At 40.2% G+C, this 21,538-nt stretch overlaps 2 protein-coding genes and 1 long non-coding RNA gene across 6 annotated transcripts in view; 1 reads left to right on the top strand and 2 right to left on the bottom strand.

The window, feature by feature from the left end:
* Positions 1-5,844, bottom strand: part of LOC129659513 (uncharacterized) — a 41,480-nt gene extending 35,636 nt beyond the window's left edge. The window contains exons 1-2 of one of the 2 annotated variants that reach the window (XR_008718105.1): positions 5,718-5,844; positions 5,520-5,618 (exon numbers count right to left, since the gene is read on the bottom strand). This is a non-coding gene — a long non-coding RNA (uncharacterized LOC129659513). Of the gene's footprint in view, positions 1-5,519; positions 5,659-5,717 lie in introns of those variants that run through there. The other variant, XR_008718103.1, reaches the window with a different exon arrangement.
* The window catches only part of MYPN (myopalladin), a 114,553-nt gene extending 99,346 nt beyond the window's left edge, over positions 1-15,207 (top strand). For 2 of the 3 annotated variants that reach the window (XM_055590938.1, XM_055590927.1), the window contains exons 18-19: positions 3,423-3,556; positions 6,475-15,207. In XM_055590938.1, the coding sequence (XP_055446913.1) occupies positions 3,423-3,556; positions 6,475-6,644 (304 nt within the window). In that variant the 3' untranslated portion in view covers positions 6,645-15,207. The remainder of the gene's footprint in view (positions 1-3,422; positions 3,557-6,474) is intronic. The other variant, XM_055590918.1, reaches the window with a different exon arrangement.
* A 3,987-nt stretch (positions 15,208-19,194) lies between these two features.
* Positions 19,195-19,653, bottom strand: ATOH7 (atonal bHLH transcription factor 7). Its single transcript, XM_055590946.1, has one exon. The coding sequence runs from the start codon at positions 19,651-19,653 to the stop codon at positions 19,195-19,197; it is 459 nt and encodes a 152-aa protein (XP_055446921.1).
* Positions 19,654-21,538: the final 1,885 nt, after the last annotated feature.

The following is a 21,538-nucleotide window of genomic DNA, read 5'->3' on the forward strand; positions in this document are numbered from 1 at the left end:
CACTTGGTCAAGTTCAGCAAAGCTCTTCAGGACGCCCAAATAAATCTTCAGCCTTTTGAATCTGGCTCCTTCCACTTGCATAATGCATTTGCTTTATCCATGTAACTGTGCTTATCAAGAATTTATTCCTTTTTATTGCTGAGGGTTAGTCCATTGTATAATGTCCCACCATTTTAAAACTTTATTATTATTATTATTTTTGCACCGCATGGCATGCAGGATCTTAATTCTTTGACCAGGGATTAAACCCACACCCCCTGTGTGTGTCAACATGTAGAGTTTTAATCACTGGACCACCAGGAAAGTCTCTAAAACCTTAATTTTTAAGCTTGAAAAGGTTTGAGGGATTTATAAAGATCTTGCATGTTTTGGTCATGTGTCTTTTTGTGTGTCACGTGTCATTTGCCTTTTTGTCATGTGTCATGTCATGAGTCATATTAGTACCCAGACAAAAGCTTTTGACTGTAAAAAGTGAAAATAGAATAAGGCAAAAAAAAAAGGCAAAACAAAACATTATGGCAATACTCCTTTTCCATCTGTCACTACATGCCTATTTTTTAAGTAAATTTAAGGATCCAGTTTCTCTAAATGGGTGCCTTGTTTAATTTCCCCTGAGGTGAAGTGAAGTGAAGTGAAAGTCATTCAGTCATGTCTGACACTTTGCGACCCCATGGACTGTAACCTGCCATGGTTCCTCTGTCCATGGAATTCTCCAGGCCAGAATACTGGAGTGGGTAGCCTTTCCCTTCTCCAGGGATCTTGCCAACCCAGGGATCAAACCCAGGTCTCCCACATTGCAGGCAGATTCTTCACCATCTGATCCAATAGGTTCCCCAATTTCCCCTAACCATCCTTAATTCTTTGCCATTTTGTTTTTATGCCACAAGGGCAGCTTGTGCACAGGAACTGCCACTGAGAAATTATCACTGAGAATTATTTCTTCACAGTAAACTAAATTTGTCCTAAAGGATATTGCCTTTTACAGAATCTTGGCATCTAAAAAGTCTAAGTATAAAAAGGTCAGAATTTTCCTCCGGTAAAACATAAGCAAGAACAGAGAATATACTTGAGTTAACCCTTCAGTGTAAATTATCAAAACATGTTACACCCAGCCTGAAATTCTGCTATAATTATGCAGGATGGCACTACACAGTCAAGGTTGAGAACTACAGATGTAGAGAAAACAGGAGGAAAGGACATACAGATTTCCTCCTGAACTGAACTAAGTTAAATGCTGCCATGCCCAGTTGGTTATATTAAGAAACACTCCCTCCACCCTAAGGACTACACAGAAAACCATTAGAACTAATGAATCATATATTTTAAACGTATAACCAACAAGGTCCTACTATATAGCACAAGAAACTCTGCTAAATATTACGAGCAGCTTGGATAGGAGGCCAGTTTGGAGGGGCTGAGTCCCTTTGCTGTTCACCTGGAACTATCACAGTGTTGCCTGTTAACTGGCTCTGGTGGTGATTTAATTGCTCAGTCGTGTCTGACTCTTGCAACCCCACAGACTGTAGCCCGCCAGGCTCCTCTGTCCATGGGATTTTCCAGGCAAGAATACTGGAGTGGGTTGCCATTTTCTTCTGCAGGGGATCTTCCCAACTCAGGTATCAAGCCTGGGCCAACTGAGCCACCAGGGAAGCCCCAATACAAAATATAAACCTTAAAAAAAAAAAAATCCTCCCCCTGCAAAAGAACTGATGAATGAATTCAGCAAAGCAGCAGGATACAAAACTAACACACAGAAATATGTTGCATTTCTTTACACTAACAAAGAAATATCAGAAAGTTTTTTAAAATCCCTTTTAAAATCACATCAAAATAAAATACTGAGGAATAAACCTGACCAAGGAAGTCAAGGACTTATATGCTCAGAACATTGATAAAGGAAGATGCTTCAAAGAAATGGAAAGATATCCCATGCTTTTGGATATCCTTGAGTGATTCTGGCACAAAAACAGATAGACATGGATCAATGGAACAGAATAGAGAACCCAAAAACCCACACACCTAGAGTAAATTAATCTTTGATGAAGGAGGCAAGAATATACAGTGGAGAAAAGACAGTCTCTTCAGCAAGTGTTGGGAAAGCTGGACAGCTGCATGTAAACCAATGAAGTTAGAACACTCCCTCACACCATACACAAAAATCAATTTAAAATGAATTAAAGACTTAAATATAAAACATGACACCATAAAACTCCCATAAGAGAACATAGGCTAAGCATTCTCTGACATAAATCATAGCAATGTTTTCTTAGGTCAGTCTCCCAAGGCAACAAAATAAAAGCAAATATAAACAAATTGGACCTAATCAAACTTATAAGCTTTTGCACAGCAAAGAAAGCTATCACAAAACGAAAAGACAATGCACAGAATGAGAGAAAATATTTGCAAACAACATAACCAATAAAGGCCTAATTTCCAAAATATGCAAGCAGCTCATACAGCTCAATGTCAAAACAAACAAACAACTGAACCAAAACCCAGGCAGAAGACCTACATGAACATTTCTCCAAAAAATATATCCAAATAGCCATCAGTCACATGAAAAGATGTTCAACATTGCTAAGTATGAAAGAAATGCAGATCAAAACTACAATGAGGTATCTATACCTATCACCTCTCACCAGTCAGAATGGCCATCATCAAAAAGTCCACAAATAATAGGGACTTTCTGGTGATCTAGTGGTTAAGACTTTGTGTTTCCACTGCATGGGGCACACATTTGATTCCAGGTCAGGGAAGTTCTGCATGCCACAAGGTACCCAGCCAAAAAGAGTCTACAAATTATAAATGCTAGAGAGGGTGTGGAGGAAAGGGAACCCTCCTACACTGTTGGTGGCGATGTAAATTGGTGCAACCACCATGGAGAAACCACTAGGGAGAACAGCAGGGAGGTGCCTTTAAACATCAAAAGCAGAGTTACCATATGATCCAGCAATCCCACTCCTGGGCATATATCCAGAAAAGATGAAAACTCATTTGAAACACTGCAGCACTACCTACAAAATCCAAGACGTGGCAGCAACCTAAGTGTCCACATATAGATATAGATACATACGTACATATACATACAGTGGAATATTACTCAGACATAAAAAGAATGAAATAATGCCATTTGTAGTAACATGGATGGGCCTAGAGATTACCATACTAGATGAAGTAAGTCAAACAAAGAAATGTTATATGATATTATTTACATGTGCAATCTAAACAAAATTATATGTGAACTTATTTACAAAATAGAAAAAGATCCACAGACATAGGAAAAACTTATGGTTACTGAAGGGAAAAGGGTAAGGGGAGGGATAAACTAGGATCTTAGGATTAATTACTATATATAAAAATGAGTTTCTGGGAACCCTAAACTCTCTCCAGGTACAATGCAATATACTCTTTCTTTTCTCCAGCATGCACCAGGACACAACTGGGTATGTCTGCCTCCTCATTCAGCCAGCCAAGAAATCAGATGCTGGATGGTACACACTGTCAGCCAAGAATGAAGCGGGCATCGTGTCCTGCACTGCCAGGCTGGATATATACGGTAGGTATAATGGCATCGGTTGACCTATGTGATAGGCAGCTTAAAAATCTTTTTTTTTTTTTCTTTTAGGATCAGTGTAGTATGTTTTCATAAATGAATTAATTGGTTTTTATTTTAGTGCTTAAGATATGCATTTTTTAAGTCATTTTATTCTACTCACCTCAGGGCTTTTGTACACTTTTCCATTTCACTATAATGTTAACCTTCTTCCAGATGAAGTTTTTTTCTGTACTTCTAATACAGCTACTTCAGAGCATACATGGGCTTGTACTTATGATCACCCAGCATCTTCATGCCATCCCCTTGCTGCCATGGGTCACCCACAGGAACCCCTCCCCATGCCTGTAATTCCCCAGTCATATCTCCACATGGCAGAATTTTCCAGACCCTATTCATTTGTTAATTCTTCCACAAATATTTATTAACTCTCATCTCACAATCAGATTAATAACAGAGAGCTGTCCTGAAAGTGACAGTCACTCAACAGGTCCACGTCTTTGCAACCCCATGGACTATACAGCCCATGGAATTCTCCAGGCCAGAATACTGAAGTGGGTAGCCTTTCCCTTCTCCAGAGTATCTTCCCAATCCAGGGATGGAACCCAGGTCTCCCACATTGCAGGTAGATTCCTTACCAGCTGAGCCACAAGGGAAACTTTCACCCTTGCTAAGTCACTTCAGTCGTGTCCGACTCTGTGTGACCCCAGAGATGGCAGCCCACCAGGCTCCCCCGTCCCTGGGACTCTCCAGGCAAGAACACTGGAGTGGGTTGCCATTTCCTTCTCCAATGCGTGAAAGTGAAAAGTGAAAGGGAAGTCGCTCAGTCATGTCCGACTCTTAGTGACCCCATGGACTGCAGCCTACCAGGTTCCTCCATCCATGGGATTTTCCAGGCAAGAGTACTGGAGTGGGATGCCATTGCCTTCTCCGACTTTCACCCTTAGATAGTCCCAAACCCGTGAGATTACTGTAATTGTTGTTACCCTCCTTTAAATGCCAAAGAAACACAGAGACTCAGAGAGGTTAAGTGACCACAGCTGGAAAATAAATTCAGATTTTTTACATCATTCCTTCGAGTCATATTTCTAAATATTTAACAAATTAATCTTTACTAATGTATTTGTGTACTCTACTATTCTCCTCTATAATTTTGACATTAACTGGCATTTTTAAGAAATATTTCTTAATCCAAAAGAGTAATCCTTTTTTTCTTTAAAAAAACTAATTGGTTGGGTTAATATTCCTTACTGATTTAACATGATGAACCAGAATAACAAAGAAGAAAAAGTAACTATGCATAGAACCTGAGGCCCCTGCTACTTATAGGTACACACCACATGCATTCCCCTTTTTTTGACAGCACATAGGAGTCCTGGCCTGCCATTTTCCCTCAATCTAATATTTAGAGGAAATACATAGCTTTCTGGTTATTCTCTCTAATCTGTCGACTTGAAATTCAATTGTGAAGGAAGTTGACTCTAATGTACTTTCCCCTGGAAGGGTCCGGAGAAAGAGAAGCCACTGATATGTTTCTTAATCTAAGCTAATGCCTTAACCATTTCACCCACTTCACCATGTCGGAAGGAAACAAGTCTCCAACCAAGAAGCTCCTACCAATAAGCCCTGAAACCGATGACACTTGTCCGGATCCTGCTCTTCCGTGGCGGAGCCCCCACTTCAGTTTATCCCAGCTCAGGTCTCCCAGACTCTGGTCCTGATTCCACAGCTCTGGGAGTGGGCGAAGGGATAGAGGCCTAAGGCTGAGATCAATCCACTTCGCCCCCCACAACCACTTCCTACCTGCCCGAGGAACCGGGACAGTAGGCATCCCTCCTCGCCCGCAAAGGAGGGCTTCTAAGAGTAGCTCCTGTCAGGTTAAGATGCCGAGAGAACTGAGGAAAAGCTAAGAGGCAGAAGGGCCGCGGCGAGGGAGACTTGAGTAGTTCACAGTTGCTTCACTTACCTGCTCTCTTGTGGAATCGCTATTATGTTTTGTCCTGTTTTGTAGCTTTCCAAATTTGATTTTAATCAGTTCATTTAGAGGCATTTAGACCCTGAAAAACTAATTGGAAATAATGAAATCAACAAAGAGCCCATTTATAACTGGGAATGCTACACGCATCCATGATTCCCCAGGACCCGGAGCATCAGTGTTTCCCACCTGGTGCTCCTTATTCGCCACCGCCAGGTTCTTGGAAACCTGATGAGAGGGCTGCTTGGTAATTTCTCGGTCAGAGGCAACGCCCAGGACTAAGCAGCCAGGATCCCCCTTGGACAGTGTTTAGTGAACATGGAAATTCTAACACGTTCTCTTTTGTCCCCCAACCCTGGTTGATTGCATATGTTACTCTTCAGTCTTCTGGCTATAACTAACTAGAACATGATTAGGGCAGTAGGTAGGTAACTAAGGGTGATTAGGATTAGCAGTAAGTACTCGTCAGAGGTCTGGATTCATCTTTTGTCTTCCATTTCCACAGGTATCTCATCTCCTCCTTCTGAGGAGCCCTCTCTTGAGAGCCTACAACTCTCTCTACACCCACACCCGACCCCAGCCCCTCTAGACTCCATGCTAGGTCAGTGATGTTAGGTCAGGAGATAATTTTGAGGTATCACCCTCATCACCCACTCTTACTTCTTATAGTCCCAGATTTTGCTGGATTAGAATCATGGGGGTTGGTATTACAGAATCAAAAGATCACGAGCCCAATTTCCCTATTCCTAGCAGGACAGGAGAGATTTTATTGTTTTTTTTTTCCTTTTTTTACAAATGAGGCATTTCAGACCCCGCTATTCATATATTTCAATGATTTACCAAGATCCCACACAAAGTGTTGGCATGAGGACAGAGCGCACCCCTGCTGTGTACCTGCTAGACTGTATTCTTTTGATTGTAACACATGATTTGGTCCATTTTCCAGCTCAGTGGCATCACCAGATCCCACCGCCCATGACCGTCCGGCCCAGTGGCAGTCGCTATGGATCACTCACCAGTAAAGGACTTGACATTTTCTCTGCTTTCTCCTCCATGGAAAGCACGATGGTGTATTCCTGCTCTTCTCGGAGTGTAGTGGAGAGTGATGAACTTTAAGAATGTCTGGGTGCCTGCTGTGTAAGGGGGCAGACTGTGGAGGGGGAAGGAGGACAAACCAGATAAGGTGGTTTCCAAGCAACTGGATTTGAGTAAGTTTCCATGCTGCTGGACCTGTGGCAAGGAGAGCTTTGAGTAAGTCAGCTGGGGACTCCTGCATCTCTCCTGGGAGAGATGGAGGGCTGTACCTTTTAAGATTCCAACAAAATGAGAAGATAATATGGATGAACCAAAGATATAACGCAGATGCTGTCCACTGCTTTGGGAAAAAGTTAGCATGCTCCTCTGCCCTCTGCTGTGTTAGGGGTGTTCAGGCCCTCCTAAGAGCAATGAGGGGCCAGATGCTTGGGCTGAAAGGAGTTAGACAGTAGTGACCTTAGGTATCCTAACTCACCAAACAATGCAAAGGGAAAAGGCAAGGGGGTCAGGGGGAGGTGGTGTCCATCACCTTTCACTGATTGCATTCATAGCAGAAGTTTTGGATTCATTAAATCAGCTTCTACTTAGCACTAGGAGACTGTGCTATACAACTCACATACGTAGAGAAGCACTTTTGATGTGCTTATCCTGGGTATATTGAGCCACATGATAAAGTGCCAAAATGTGCCTGAGATACCAAAAAAAAAAAATCACTGAATGCTCAATATTGCACAGTGCACTTATTCTATAGCCAAAATAGGGACCCACCAGCCTGCCTGCACCATTTTCTTTTGAATATGATGGTGAGTGGTTTTTCTCTCTGAATATATACATAGATTCTATAACTAAAGTGTTGTTAATAAACCAACCAGAAGGAAATCTTCTGCGGGGTCACTTTTAAAACTACTAGCTTCAGTTGCCACTTGCAAAACTATGCAGGCATCATCATTATCTGCCCACAGAATAATGACTCTCCTGTTTCTCCCGTCGCCCCCCAAAGTCTGCACATCTATGAAGCAATGAGAAAGGAAAAAATGCAAACAAGGAGAGGAGGTGATGAGAGAATGGTTTTTGTTGTTTCATTTCCCAGAGCAAAGCAGTGGTTGTGGAAGGAGAGGTCTTTAATAGTTGTGAACTGCTTTGAAATCATTAGTCAAATTGCATTTTCTGTTCAGAAAATACTATGCTAACTGAAGAAGTGGGAGGGAAAAGGAATGTGCCTCTTTATTCTAACTCACCAATTCAGAATTGGCCTCTCCACTTAAGGAATTTTTAGACTTACATTCACTGTGATAGCCCAGTGCCTAGAAGATTGCTTAGCACAAAATAGATCTTTGATAAATATTCATTGAATGAATGAATTTTACATTAGAGAAATCTACAATGCATGAACCAGTCAAAACATTGCCCTAGGGATGGTCGTCATGGCACAGTCTGCTCCAAATTCACTAGGGAAATGAAATGGAGTATCTGTTACCAACTCCCTGTGCCCAAGTCTTTGGTGTTCTCTGAGCCAGACACCCTCAGCTGGCATCTTACTCAAGTGAACAAATAGTAATTGCTTAGAAAGGCTTGAAATTTCCTTCACTTTAAGGCAAAGATTTCCAGTATAAAAATAAATTCATTCACTCAAAAAATATTTTGTGTGTCTACTCTGTATAAAATGCTATGCTAGAGATTGTGGGCCATACACAAATATGATAAGACACAGTACCTGCCTGCAGAAAGCTTAGAATCTAGCGGGAAAGGTAAGATAAAAGGCATGTCAAGTTCTGCTCTTTGGAGCAAAAATCCTTTTGTCAAAGGGAATTTTCTAGTGCTCTTCATCCTACATTTTTCATGACTCTAAAAATCATCTAATTATTTTCAATCTTTATTTCTAAATAAATACCATAGGTTAATCCTTAAGAAATAAAGATTTCAGCCAGTTATTTAGCAGAATTATTAGATTTTTCTTCCTTTCTTATGTATGTGGGAACAATAGTAAAGGTATAGGCAACTGTAAGGATATAGAATGCATTTCATACAGAATGCATTTTAGAATACATTGTTTCCATATTGGCTTCTATTATCAAATCTCTTTATGACCAAAGAGAACTTTATAAGTTCAGGATTGCTTCTCCACAATTGGACACCCAACCTCCTCATCACATCTATTAATGTAAACTCTAGACAGTTCTCCCATAAGAGGATATATTCTTCATTTCTGGGTATATGTCTTAGCTTTCTGAGGATTTTAGGATAAACATTCTATTTCACCACTAGATGGCACTGTTGAGCCTAAACTATAACAAGCTTGAAAATTCCTCGAATTTTAACTTTTGGATCATGTTACAGCAAAGTTTCTCAACCTCGACACTGTTGACACTTGGGGCCAGATAATTAGTTGTTGCCGGGGAATCCTCTGCTCACTGTAGGATGTGTAGCAGCATCCGTGGCCTCTACCCACTGGATGTCAGAAGTAGAGCAGAGCCACTCCCCAAGTTGTGGCCACCGAAAATGTCCTCAGATACTGCCTTGTTATCTAGGAGGCAGGATGCCCTTTGTTAAGAACTACTGTGTTGAACAAATCCAAATTCTACTGGAATTCAGTTACAATAAGGAATACTTATATAAGAAATTTCAGTTCTGCTGAGTAAGTTTGGACTCAACATATCCAAAATCAGATTCACGGTCTCCCTTTCACAAGCCGCTCATCATCCTAGTTTAATTATCTCTATTAGTGGCACCATCACAGTCCTAGTACTCCAAATGGAGTATTTAAGTCATTTTTTGTTTCTTCTATCTAATCAATTGACAAATCATATTAACTCTAACTCTTATTTCTTTTATAGTCAGGCCTTCCTTTCATCCCCCTTGTGGTTCCCAGCTCAGACTTTCATTACTTTCTTAATTTCCCTCAATACTTCTGACTTTAACCATAATAAGAGACTTCTAACTGGTCTTCCTGCCTCTAGTCCTGCTTTTTATCCCCACTCAAGTCTAGCCCTGATCTCAGCATCAGACCATTCTTCCTAAAGTACTGTTTTATTTGGGCTTCCCAGGTGGCTCAGTGGTAAAGAATCTAACAGCCAATGCAGGAGACACAGGTTCGATCCCCGAGTCAGGAAGATCCCCTGGAGAAGGGAATGGCAACCCCTGCCAGTATTCTTGCCTGGGAAATCCCATGGACAAAGGAGTCTGGTAGGCCGCATCCCATGGGGTCACAAATGAGTTGGACACAACTTAGCATGCACTGCTTCATTCATATCATTCCTCTAATTTTTGGACCCCAAGAGATTCCCTGGAGCCAACCCAGGCCAGCTGTTCTGCCCATGCTATTCAAGCCTTGCTCCAATATGATCCCAAAGCTTTTCATCCATTACTCAGAAAACACACCCAGTGCACCAGTAAAATTAACACAGGCCCCTGCTTTCCACCCATATGGCTCTTTTCTGCCTCCACCTGGAACGCTTTCTCCCCAATCCCTATGAAAATCTTACCTATTGCTTAAAGGCCATCTCAAAGGCTACTTTACTGCCTCTATGAAATATTTTCCTAGTGTCCCCCCAACCACCCCAGTAAAATACAGTTGACTTTATTTGAAATCTTATAGCAAATTTCTTGAGTCTGGAAAAAGATTAGTTTGTATAGAACTTTGTATAAAACACAGCTTCTATATACCTGCCTGTCTCTCCCCTTGCACTAACCCAGTCTTGCCTGCACTAGATTTTAGCTACTTGTTGGTATGGACTGTGTCAAAAGTTTGCCATGGCAAAATGTTGCCTTATACAGAGTAGGCACTTAATAAATATTTATTGATCTAAACTGAACTTTAAAATTCTATGCAAGTCAGTATGTTTCTATATAAAATGAAGTCAGTCTACAGCAGTGGTTCTTAACTTTGCATATTAGAATCTCCTGGGGAGCTTTTAAAAAATCCCAAAATGTCCTTCCCTGGAGATCCAGTGGCTAAGACTCTGAGCTCCCAATGCAAGCAGCAGGGGTTTGATCCCTGGTCAGGGAACTAGATCCCACAAGCCTCAACTAACACCCAGTGCAGTCAAATAAATAAATACTTGAAAAAATAAATCCCAATATCCAAGCCACATCCCCAATCAGTAAGTCATAAGTTCTGGGGTTCTGGCATAGGAATCAGTATGTTTAAAGCTTCCCAGGTGATTCCAGTGAGCAAGTGAGATTGAGAAGAGTCATTTTATTAACATGGTTTGATCACAGAACTTACCCTAGAAGGTGGGAAGGGATGCAAATAGCATAGGCTATGGTGTTGGTGTCAGTGAAGAATGCACTTCCTCCCTTTTGCACGTGCAATGCCTGCCTGGAAAGCAGAAATAAACATGCACTTTGGCCTCATTAGACCCTACTGTCTTGCACTACACTCACTGGACATGTAGCATTCATGAAGCCCTAAATCTGCAAAAATGGACCAGGGAAAGAGGGAAAGTTGGGACAATTCTTCTGGCCCTTTCTTCAAAAAGCTATGCAGATCCCATAAGCTCCCTTCTAACCAAACAAGTGAAGGACTTTTCATAACTTGCTGAGTCATGGAAATGGGGATGAGAAGGATAATGGAGAAAGAAAACACACCATTAAACCTGAACTGCCAAGCAACTAACAAGACTACCCTCTCCTCCATTTTTGTGTTCATGATACGTCCAAGCTACACTGTCTATGGTCCTTTCTACATCTATACCCCATTCTGTGTTTTTCTCCAAGATGCCCTGTGTCCCCTGTTCTATAATACCCTAGGCTGTAACCCACCCCTCCTTTCCCCTTTCCCAGCATGCTTCGTGCTCCGCAATGACCTAATTGCTGCCCCATTGTATCTTGGCTTGGTGTTCAAAAGAAACCAGTCCAAACTGAACAAATCTTGAATGCCTGAGGGCCTTTTAAATTCATGGCGGTGTTGCACCTTTAAAAGCAGTTGCTTTCTTACTCCCATCAACTTCTGATATTAATAGGAATGCAGGCAAAAGGGAAAAAATCAGGTTGGGAGGGGAGGTCTTAAAAACTGAATCTGACACCCAAATTATTCTGGTTGATCAGACTCCTCCTGTCCTCTTCCTGCCCACAAAACTCCCAAAAAACCTTTGAAACTGAGATCCTGGCCTGAGTCTGTGAGTATGTGGGCTATGTATAATTTGGTTGTAAACTCAAAGGCAAATTTACTCATAATGACCTTTATTCAAGGTCTCTTCCCAGGTAACCTGGACTCAAAGCATTTCCAATGATGGTCGAGTTGAAAATCACTGTGCCTCACCAGGAAGATGAAGTTACTTAGATTGCAATAGAGCTTGTCGAAGTCCTTTTCACCACTAATTGCCTTGCCTTGTTTTAAGTGGATCAATATTTCAGAAAGTTAATTACTGAAGCATTGCTGGAAGAATGCCTAGCATCTTCTAAACTTTGACAATGCAGTGGTCATCAGTATGCTAAAAAAAAAAGTTGCTACTACCATGTTTTTTAAAAATCTGTGCGATGCAAAAAAAATGCATATTTGTTAAAAATATGTTTGCCTCTTTTTTCTGTCTAATTATATTAGTTAGCATACTTGGTGTTGTAGAACCATAAACATGCTGTTTTTTTTGTTAATATGTAAATAATGGCCACTTCAAACGCAATAGCCTTGAAATTGCAAGAAATAGAGAAAGAACTCACTTTTCAATCCTCTGAGAATTGTGCCATAAATGCTGAGAGTAAGCATAAAGAAAATGGCTGTACTGTAGAGGCATATTCGCTAATTTGCTAGAAGATTTAACATACAAGTGAGTAGAAAATGTTCCCCTAATAATAAAAATTAAAATATTTCAACATTATTTGACAATAAATATTTGAAGGTTGAAATACATAAACATTTTTCTTTAAAATGCAGAAAACAGTGCTAGTTTCCAGGTTTATCAATTGTTTTTTAACGATTAAGCTGATTTTTTAATATACAAATATTCAATACTTAAAAGTGATTTTTAAAAGTTATTCAATTGTATAAATTATTCAAATTCTTCGCGACCCCATGGACTGTAGCCTATCAGGATCCTCTGTCCACGGGATTTTCCAGGCAAGAGTGCTGGAGTGGATTGCCATTTCCTTCTCCAGGGGATCTTCTCAACCCAGGAACTGAACACCGGTCTCCCGCATTGCAGGCAGACACTTTACTGTCTGAGCCACCAGGGAAGTCATAAATTATTCAAATTGAAAAAATTACCACATATGCTATAACCTGGTCAGATATCCCTAGAGGAACAGAAAGGTAACTGGGTTTTAATCTTCCTAAAACATCCAGCAAACCCAATAAATCTCTCATAGAATGTTTTTTACTTTCTAAGATAAAAATTCATTCTACCTCCTAACTGAAAATAGAGACACATTAAAATGAGACTTAAAGATGTGAAAGATGGCGGGGGGGGGGGGGGGTTGACCAGTTTCAACTGGAAATTAATGGAGTTATAAGTATAGTTTTCTTACAATAAGAAGTACTTTAGTACCCACTAAGAAACATGAATGATTTTCACATAGTATGGTAAGAAAGAATTGTTTGATGTTCCAAAATTCCAAAGAACTTGATATTTCTACACAGATTCATTGACTTACCTGCAAACTGGAGGCTGATTCTTGTAATTTCTCCACAATTAGTGGTGCAAGAATCCAGTGAAATATGTTCTAGTACTGCCCATAGCAGTCACTACCAAAAGATTACTAAATGTATGTGCACACAGTATAAACGATTTTACTGTGTATTTTAAGGAGAGTTAAAGTCCTGAAATAATTCCAATGAAATAATTTGAGTGCAACTGTATTTTTTTTTAATGCACACTGGTAAATTAACTTTTACTTAGTATTGTTTTTAGAGACACTGTATCCTTTCTGATTAAATTTCACTTATTTTTTCCAAGCTTTAGCATTTTTCATGACCTACTCTCTTCTCTCATTACCTTCTTGTCAAGATAAAAATCTGTAAAATATTTAATAGCATCCAGAGAGCTCCTTATTTCTAGGAATTCTCAGGGGAATTCCAAGGAATTTTTAAGCATTCAGATGAATTTCAGACATGTTTTCTAACTTTTCTATAACTCTGGATTTTGTTTCTTTATTTGTAAAATAAAACATTTGAGGCTTTCCCAGGATGAAGGGTAGGATAAATAAATAAATACTTATGAAGAGTTTACTGCACAGACCCTTTTAAAAAGTGATAGCAGGGGTTTCTTCATTCCAAATAAAATGGTAAGAATATTTTTCTCCAAAGTAAGTAGTTGATTTGTTTTAAAAGTTCACATTTCTTCCCTGTCCCACCATGTCGTTTCCTTAGAAGGGTACTACATACACTATGGGGGAGTTTCCTCTTCCAAGATTCTATGCAGTTGAAAAAAAATCTGGAGAAAAATCAAATAAATTCAAGAAATATCCTAGCTGCTTTCTATAGGCAGATTCAAGGGAAATTAATTTCAACACAGCCTAAAGAACTCTGACTCCTGCATCTATGACTGAAGCTAGTGGAAATAATGGCTCCGCAGTGCACGGAGAAATAGCAAGAGAGTTCCTGTATTCCTTTCTGGCTCAAGTAGTTTAGGAAAACTCTGTTATACTGTTCTAGGCTCTAATGAAGAAACGTTCCATACTGGCACTCATTGGCCTTATGTTAAATGAATCAACCTGAGGATAACAGATAGATAAGGACCCTCAAAAACAAGCATAACCTTTGGTCTCTGTTTTCAAATTATTAGCTCCATCAAGCCCCAAACAACCCTCATGATTCATTGTAACCATGAGGACTGACAAAGGATGTACTCTATGTGAGTGTGTGCGCGCACAAACACTCACACACACACACACACATAACACACCCACAGCTAACAATTCAATCATGGTCAAGTGACACACATCTTATCTTTTCCTTTCTCTTCCTGTATGATGACTTCTTTTAACCTAAAAATACACCAGGCCCCAGAAGGCTCACAAACATGCTATGCTTCCATCTCAGGAAGCTTGAGTCAACTTAATTTCTAAAGTACTTTTTTGGTTATTGAAATCCTAATGGAAAAACTATTACAGTAAACATTTTGAAACGTGTGAACTATATAAACTGTATATTTTGCCTCTATTACTAGAAAGCAATGAATGGATCTTGGCTTTTATTCCTTTCCTCTGCATCATGCATGTTGGGTATTCTTTGGAACTGAAAACCAGTGTTCACTTAAGCCAAAATGTTTGTGAGCATTTACTGTCTTTGTCCAGAAAGTATATGGTACTCTATCTCGGTAGACCACATCGTCTCCATGCCACCCGTTGCTGTTTTCTAGTTGTGCTTTCTTGAAGATTTGCTGGGGATTGTGTTTTGCTTGGAAACTTTGCAATTAGAAAACAAAGAAAAATTAAAAACCAGTATTTCATTCAACCTGGATGGTACCAGTATTTAATTCAAACTGGATGTTTTAAAAACCAATTTAGAGAATGTGATGGACTGTTTCTTTATTCATTAAATAAAATTTTATTTATTCTCAGTTAGTTACTGGGTTTGTTTTGGGTTGTGCTTTGGTTCCAGTCTTCATATGTGAGATGGGTAAGTTCTTCCTCTCAGTAGTTTTCTTTCAGCTTGGGTATTTTGGGGGACTCACTGCCAGTTTGAAATAGCAATCCAAAAGTCCTGTGTTCGTTCAATAAAACACTCATTAAGCCTGCACCATCTAGTATATTCATGACCAGAGAAGGGAATGGGTATACATGTGAAAAGGTTGGTCACGTAATTATGTGCTTTGAAATTTCTTTTACCCACAGGTAGCAAAAAGGGATATCTTTAGTGAAACCTAACCAGAGAGCAGAGCCAAAATGAGTCCAAAATAACACTTTGCTTTTACTATAAGACCAAAATTAAGTGAACTGAGCTTTAACTGTTGAATCCTGCAGCCACAACCCAAATACATCCCATCTGGCTCATATCCAGCGGAAATTTTAGACCTTCATTAATATAAAGGTCACCTCATTAGGAAATTGGCTGTAGCTGGATGTTAAGAAAGCCTAATCCTTCTTAAGATCTATAAATACAAAGAATGCTACATCAATATAATCAGTTTTGAGTAATGAGTTTAATGGTGTCATAGTACATATTGTTTAATTAAGCAATTCTCAACCCCATTAGCCAGTTAGACTCACTGGGAGAATACTGAAAAAAAATATCTAGGCCTCACCTCAGAACAGTTAAATCAATTCTTGAACTGGGGGCCGGAGAATTGGTATATTTTTCAAGATTCCCCACGTGATTCTAATAAGCAGGCTGGGATGAGAACCACTAGCTTGGATGGCCCTCCCCATCTTGATAGCCCTGTTCATTTGTATATGGTTCTTCAAGACTTCTGACCCTGGTGTCTGGCCTCAGCTTGTAGCTAGCACCTAGGGAAAGCCCACATAAAATAACTAACGGAACTCAAACGATGCCTGGGAGTGGGTCATCTTTTATTATTTAATGTCTCTCTTAGGAGCTCTTATGGCACATATCATTGATACTTCATATCATTGAAGCATTCAGGTAAACCCTGTTTAGGGCCACTTACTGATTAGTACATGTATGTTCTTGACTGCCTACTCAAGGACAAAGATAATGCTCGGTAAGCCAGGGTATAAATAGATGCTTGATAATGTATGGTGATTTATTGAGGAAAGGGGTCATGGATTAAAGAATATTTTTAAATTTCAATATGTTCTGTTATCAAACTACAAAGAACATAGATTTTCAAAGGTGAGACAGTATAGTATATTGCAGCAACTAGGACATCCCTGGTGGCTCAGTGGTAAAGAATCCGCCTGTCAGTTCTGCTGCTGCTGCTGCTAAGTCGCTTCAATTGTGTCTGACTCTGTGGAACCCCATGGCAGCCCACCAGGCTCCTCCATCCATGGGATTTTCCAGGCAAGAGTACTGGAGTGGGGTGCCATTGCCTTCTCCGGCCTGTCAGTTCAGGAGACACAGATTCAGTCCCTGGATTGAGAAGATCCTCTGGAAGAGGAAATGGCAACCCACTCCAGAATTCTTGCCTGGGAAATTCCATGGACAGAGGAGCCTGGTGGGCTACAGTCCATGAGATCACAAAAGAGTCAGACACAACTTAGCGACTAAACAACAAAAGCAACTTTTAGGTTGCTTGGTAATTTAAATTCTATTATGTATAATAATATATGAACTTTAAGTTCAAAAATATTTTACATTTGTTTTATCCAAGCTCCTAATCCATAAGCCACAACAGCTTACTCAACATACAGTTTGAAGAGTTTTACCAAAGATTGCATTTGGTCACTGAGACCCATTTACTTTTCCTTCAACTGTCTTTTCAGGAAAAAAAAAAAGTACATCGAGTACTAGGAAATCTTAGGAATTTGGTAAGATCTAAGTTGCTTCCAGAGATTTCCAACAGAAATGAGCCACTAAAGCATAATAGTTAACAGATTCCTACTCTTTTCGGGGAATGGGGATGGGGAAAAGAGGCATAGGATTAGAATCACATTTTAATTAAATCATTTGATTTCATTTCATTTCCTGTTAACAACCAAAAAAAAAAATACTTATTGCATGTTTATCTCTGTGCTAGAAGCCACAGAGATAAAATGAAAAGAACAGTTCTCTTTTGCAAGGTATTTATAGTCCAGAGAGAGGAACGTGCACCCTACTTAACAAAAGGACTAACAATCTTAATACATCTGTGAGACTTTCTCTGATTAACCTATTTTATTTTAGCACTGATTTTATTCATTCTACAAACTCCCTGGGGCTCCTAATGAAGCAATTTAAGTCTAAACAAGTAGAATACTGTGCTCAAATAGGATGGGAGATGCCCTGAACCTTGCCAGAGCCCAAGTACTCACTGCAGAGTGGAGTATGACCAGAAAGAGGTCTGAACATCATCCCTTCTAGATCTGTTGTCTTCTGGGACTACCGTGTCTTCTAAGAGCTGTTGAAGTCAAGAGGTTAAACATTTTATTCTCTAATTTGCACTGAGGAAGCAAAATCCTGAGCACACCTTAGTTTCTTATTTACAGGTATCAGAAGGTAGGGGAAAAACTTCTCTGGTGTCCAGTGGCTTAGACTCTCAGCTTCCACTGCAGGGGGCACAGGGCCCATCCCTGTTCAGGGGATTAAAGTCCCACATGGAGGCACACAGCCAAAAAAAAATTAGATAAGAAGGAAAGGGAAATGCAGCATTAGACTGTTAGAATTTCTAGCAATACACTTGTGATTTTTTCAATTTTAGATGACGGCCTGGGGAAGATACTGCCAGTCATTATAAACCAAAAGGAATCTGATAATCAGGGATAACTAACAAAATTTTAATGAAGACTCTAGAAAATTTGCAAATGGTGGCTATGCCTGATATTAGGTGTTGGAACCCATAATATTATAAAAAGGGTTTGGGAAATGTCATTGTTTTGTTAACTTGCGACAAGTTCCAAAGGCACAGATAGCTTAAGAGTCTTGCTTTTTCCAATTATTAGCAAGATATTCACCGAAAAACATGCGATCTGTTGACCAAGTCATTACATTAAGGGCTTGGCTTATTCATCCAATGCTTAAGCAAACTTATAAAAGTAATTCAAACCAATACCATGTGTATTATATTATTGCTTTTTTGATTAGCCTTGGTGGTAGTGAAGCCCTTATTGCCCAACTGGTACTGATTAAAAGCAAATCATTTCCAAAAGCCAAATATACATATATTCAATACATATATGAGCAAATATATATATTTGAGTACTTGTAAGGAATTAGTAGTTAGCAACTGGCTTAATAAGGAAAATAAAAGATTAAGGAACTGTGTATCTAGCTGTTTAAAAGTTGAATATTATTTCAATTAATCCAATCGTTTTAAAAACCATGAAAAATATATTTCCAAGTTAATAGAGAAAACTTTCAAATTAATTACTTGCACGCTCATCAGCTTGTCTTTTTTTGATGATTACAAAACAGCACTTTGCCAATTGCTGGGGTTAGATTTAAATACATCTTTACTCAGGTAAGCACTCAATGTCACCACCCCCCAAAGAAACAGGCCTTTAGTGCCATCAGAAAACTAGCAGGGCACCTCGCATGAAAAGCAAACCCAGGTTTTTAATTCTATTTTACAAAATGTATATTACAATAATGTATACACAATTTTAAAAAATACAGAGCACTCACACCCATGTATTCTACCAAAGAAAAAAAGAAAGTCTACTTCATGCATGCACACACAGTACACTAAGCACAAACGCATTTACAAGACAGGAAGGCAGCTCTGTATTAAGCATACACAGGTAAGAGATACTGTAACTTCATCCTAACAGGACAGACTTACTAAGGTTAAGGAAGTGAGGACTAAACCTAAAGTATAACCCAATTCTATTTTTTCTTACATTGTTTTCCCTCAAAGTCGCCCAGAAAGGGGGAATCAATCAAAACTATTCCAAGATGCATTAATGAAATCTACAACATAATAAGGAGGGGAAAAGTAAAGCAATAAAAGCATTGCGTCCCTAGGACTAGAAATGCTAAAAGTAACCTGGAAATTTCCTAATTTTATTCTAAGAATGTGTCCATCCTATGCCACCGAGTGGGGAAGGCTACGGCTCCACAGCGCGGATCATCGGGCGTCTCATTCCGACAGGGCCGCGCGACCTAACTGGCCATCTGGAAGGGCTCGGGCTGGAAGCCGAAGAGCCTTTGGCCGTAGGGCTCGGTCTCTGACGGCAGCTTCGCGCCCGCAAACGGAAGGTAGTGGTCTCGGCCGAAGTGCTCACAGTGGAGATTGACCCAGTCCCGCTCCGAGCCGAATCGTTCAGCCTCGGCCAGGATGCGGGTCAGAGCCATGATGTAGCTTAGCGCCATCTGCAGGGTCTCGTACTTGGACAACTTTTTATCCTGGCCCCACTGGGGTACCACCCTGCGCAAGCGGTCGAAGGCCGTATTGAGCCCCTGCATGCGGCGGCGCTCGCGCGCGTTTGCCGCTAGGCGCCTGCGCGCCGCGCTCTCCAGCCGCCCGGCCCCGGCGCACGTGCCCGCGCACTCGGCACCACCCGCGCAAGGGGGCGCGGCACGCGCTCCCGCAGCCGTGTTGCAGGGCTTGCAGGACTTCATTCCCCGCCGTCAGAAGGGAGGCGCCGAACTCTCGGGTCCTTTCACGAGTTGTGTGTGGCTGCTGTATGAACCCGCTCTGCAATTTGGCTCTTCCTAGCAAATAAGTTATACACAAAGCAACTACGTGGAATGGAAGTTTGCAGTGGGGAGTGCGTGGTTCCGCCTTGTGTCCTATTGGATAACCAGATAGATGTCTCTTCACTTGCCAAAATTTAGAGGAAATTGAGAGGTAAAAGAGAAAGTCATTTTCCCAGTGTTAAGTTGCAAAAGAGAAGGGAACTTTCCTGCAGCAGAATCGGTGTGGCTGGTTCGAGAAAGGTCTTTTCAGTTCTCTGGGAAAACCGGAGACTTCTGGAAGACAAAATCTTTTCCGAAGCTCAGATAGGAAAGGAGCGCTTCTTCTGCAGTAGCTGTGGGAGAGTGCTGGATCAATCTTTGAAGGAGGAGAATTTATAGCAGAAGGCTGAAGGAGGGAACAGGTGGTGGCAGGTGGGCGGGCGTCCCTCGGCTTCCATCTCAGCACCTTCCTACCCTGGGAACCGCAGGGGGGAAGGGGGACGACGCACAGCAAAATCCTGACATCACCGGCTTCGTCTATTGGAAGTTTCTCCAAAGCTATGTCCAGCATTAACTAACACACCATCTGGAGTGGCCGGTCTGTCCCCAAAAGAATAACAGGGTGGGGGTGGGGGAGAATTTGGTTCATCTTTTCCCATATCAGTGTGCAGCTTACAGATCAAAAATTGAACCATGGTTTTTAAATGATTAGAAATCACTTTTGTGATTATGTTGGTCTTGTGTGAATATGTTGGTCTTGGAATTGTAAGATATATAGATGTTCAGTGATAGAAATTTTTGCTTTGTCAAGATGTGTGGCAATTTCTCACAATGCTGACTGAGTATATTCTCATTTTATTTTAGTTATTAACTAAGTTGGGACAAACCAGCAGGTCATAACATTATTTCAGACATGGAATTTTACTGTGCAGATAATTTGGCTGTTTTCTGAAGAATAATTTAGTATAGCATATCAAAAGATATTGGTGTGCTCACAGACACAGAAAACAAACTTGTGGTTACCAAAGGGGATGTGGAGGGTGATAAATTAGGAGTTCGGAATTAACATATACACACTACTATATATAAAACAGACAAATAACAAGGACCTACTGTATAGCACAGGGAACTTATAATAATCTAAGTGGAAAAGAATCTGAAAAAGAATGTATATATACAAATATATATGAACTGAATTACTTTGCAGCACACCTAAAATTAACACATTATAAATTAACTATACTTAAATCAAAAATGGTTTAAAAAACAGATTAACATATATGTAAAAATGTATATTATTTTACTATATAATTGGATTGCATGAGTTTGGATACTTAGGCAAATTCAGAATTTATAGCACATTCCCCCAACACAGGTTTATAAATATTTTGGGGATGTATATTGAGATGATAATTATTTCATTTGACTTTTAAATCTAATAAAACTAATCATGATGCACATATATATGCAAAATGGAAACATCTAAGTCGTTTGTGAAGTGTTTTTTTTTTCTTTTGCCCATACCCTGTGGCATGTGGGATCTTAGTTCCCCAACCAGGGATCAAACCCATGCCCCCTGCAGTGGAAGCGCAGAGTCTTAACCACTGGAACACCAGGGAATCTGATTTGTGAGGTTTTAAAAAATAATTCCTAATGGAAGACTTTTTCCCCCACCTCATAAAGTTGTAAGTATCTCATACTACTTCCCTGTTTCAGTTGTATCAACTGTCCTCAGAAACAATAATGAAACATGGTTTCCACTCTTGCTAATGAGGAGCTGATTTGTAGAGAAACTGCTTACTTGATTCTCTTATCTCAGCTTCTTTCT

The sequence above is a fragment of the Bubalus kerabau genome, chromosome 1 (assembly GCF_029407905.1).
Source record: "Bubalus kerabau isolate K-KA32 ecotype Philippines breed swamp buffalo chromosome 1, PCC_UOA_SB_1v2, whole genome shotgun sequence".
Lineage (NCBI taxonomy): Eukaryota > Metazoa > Chordata > Mammalia > Artiodactyla > Bovidae > Bubalus > Bubalus kerabau.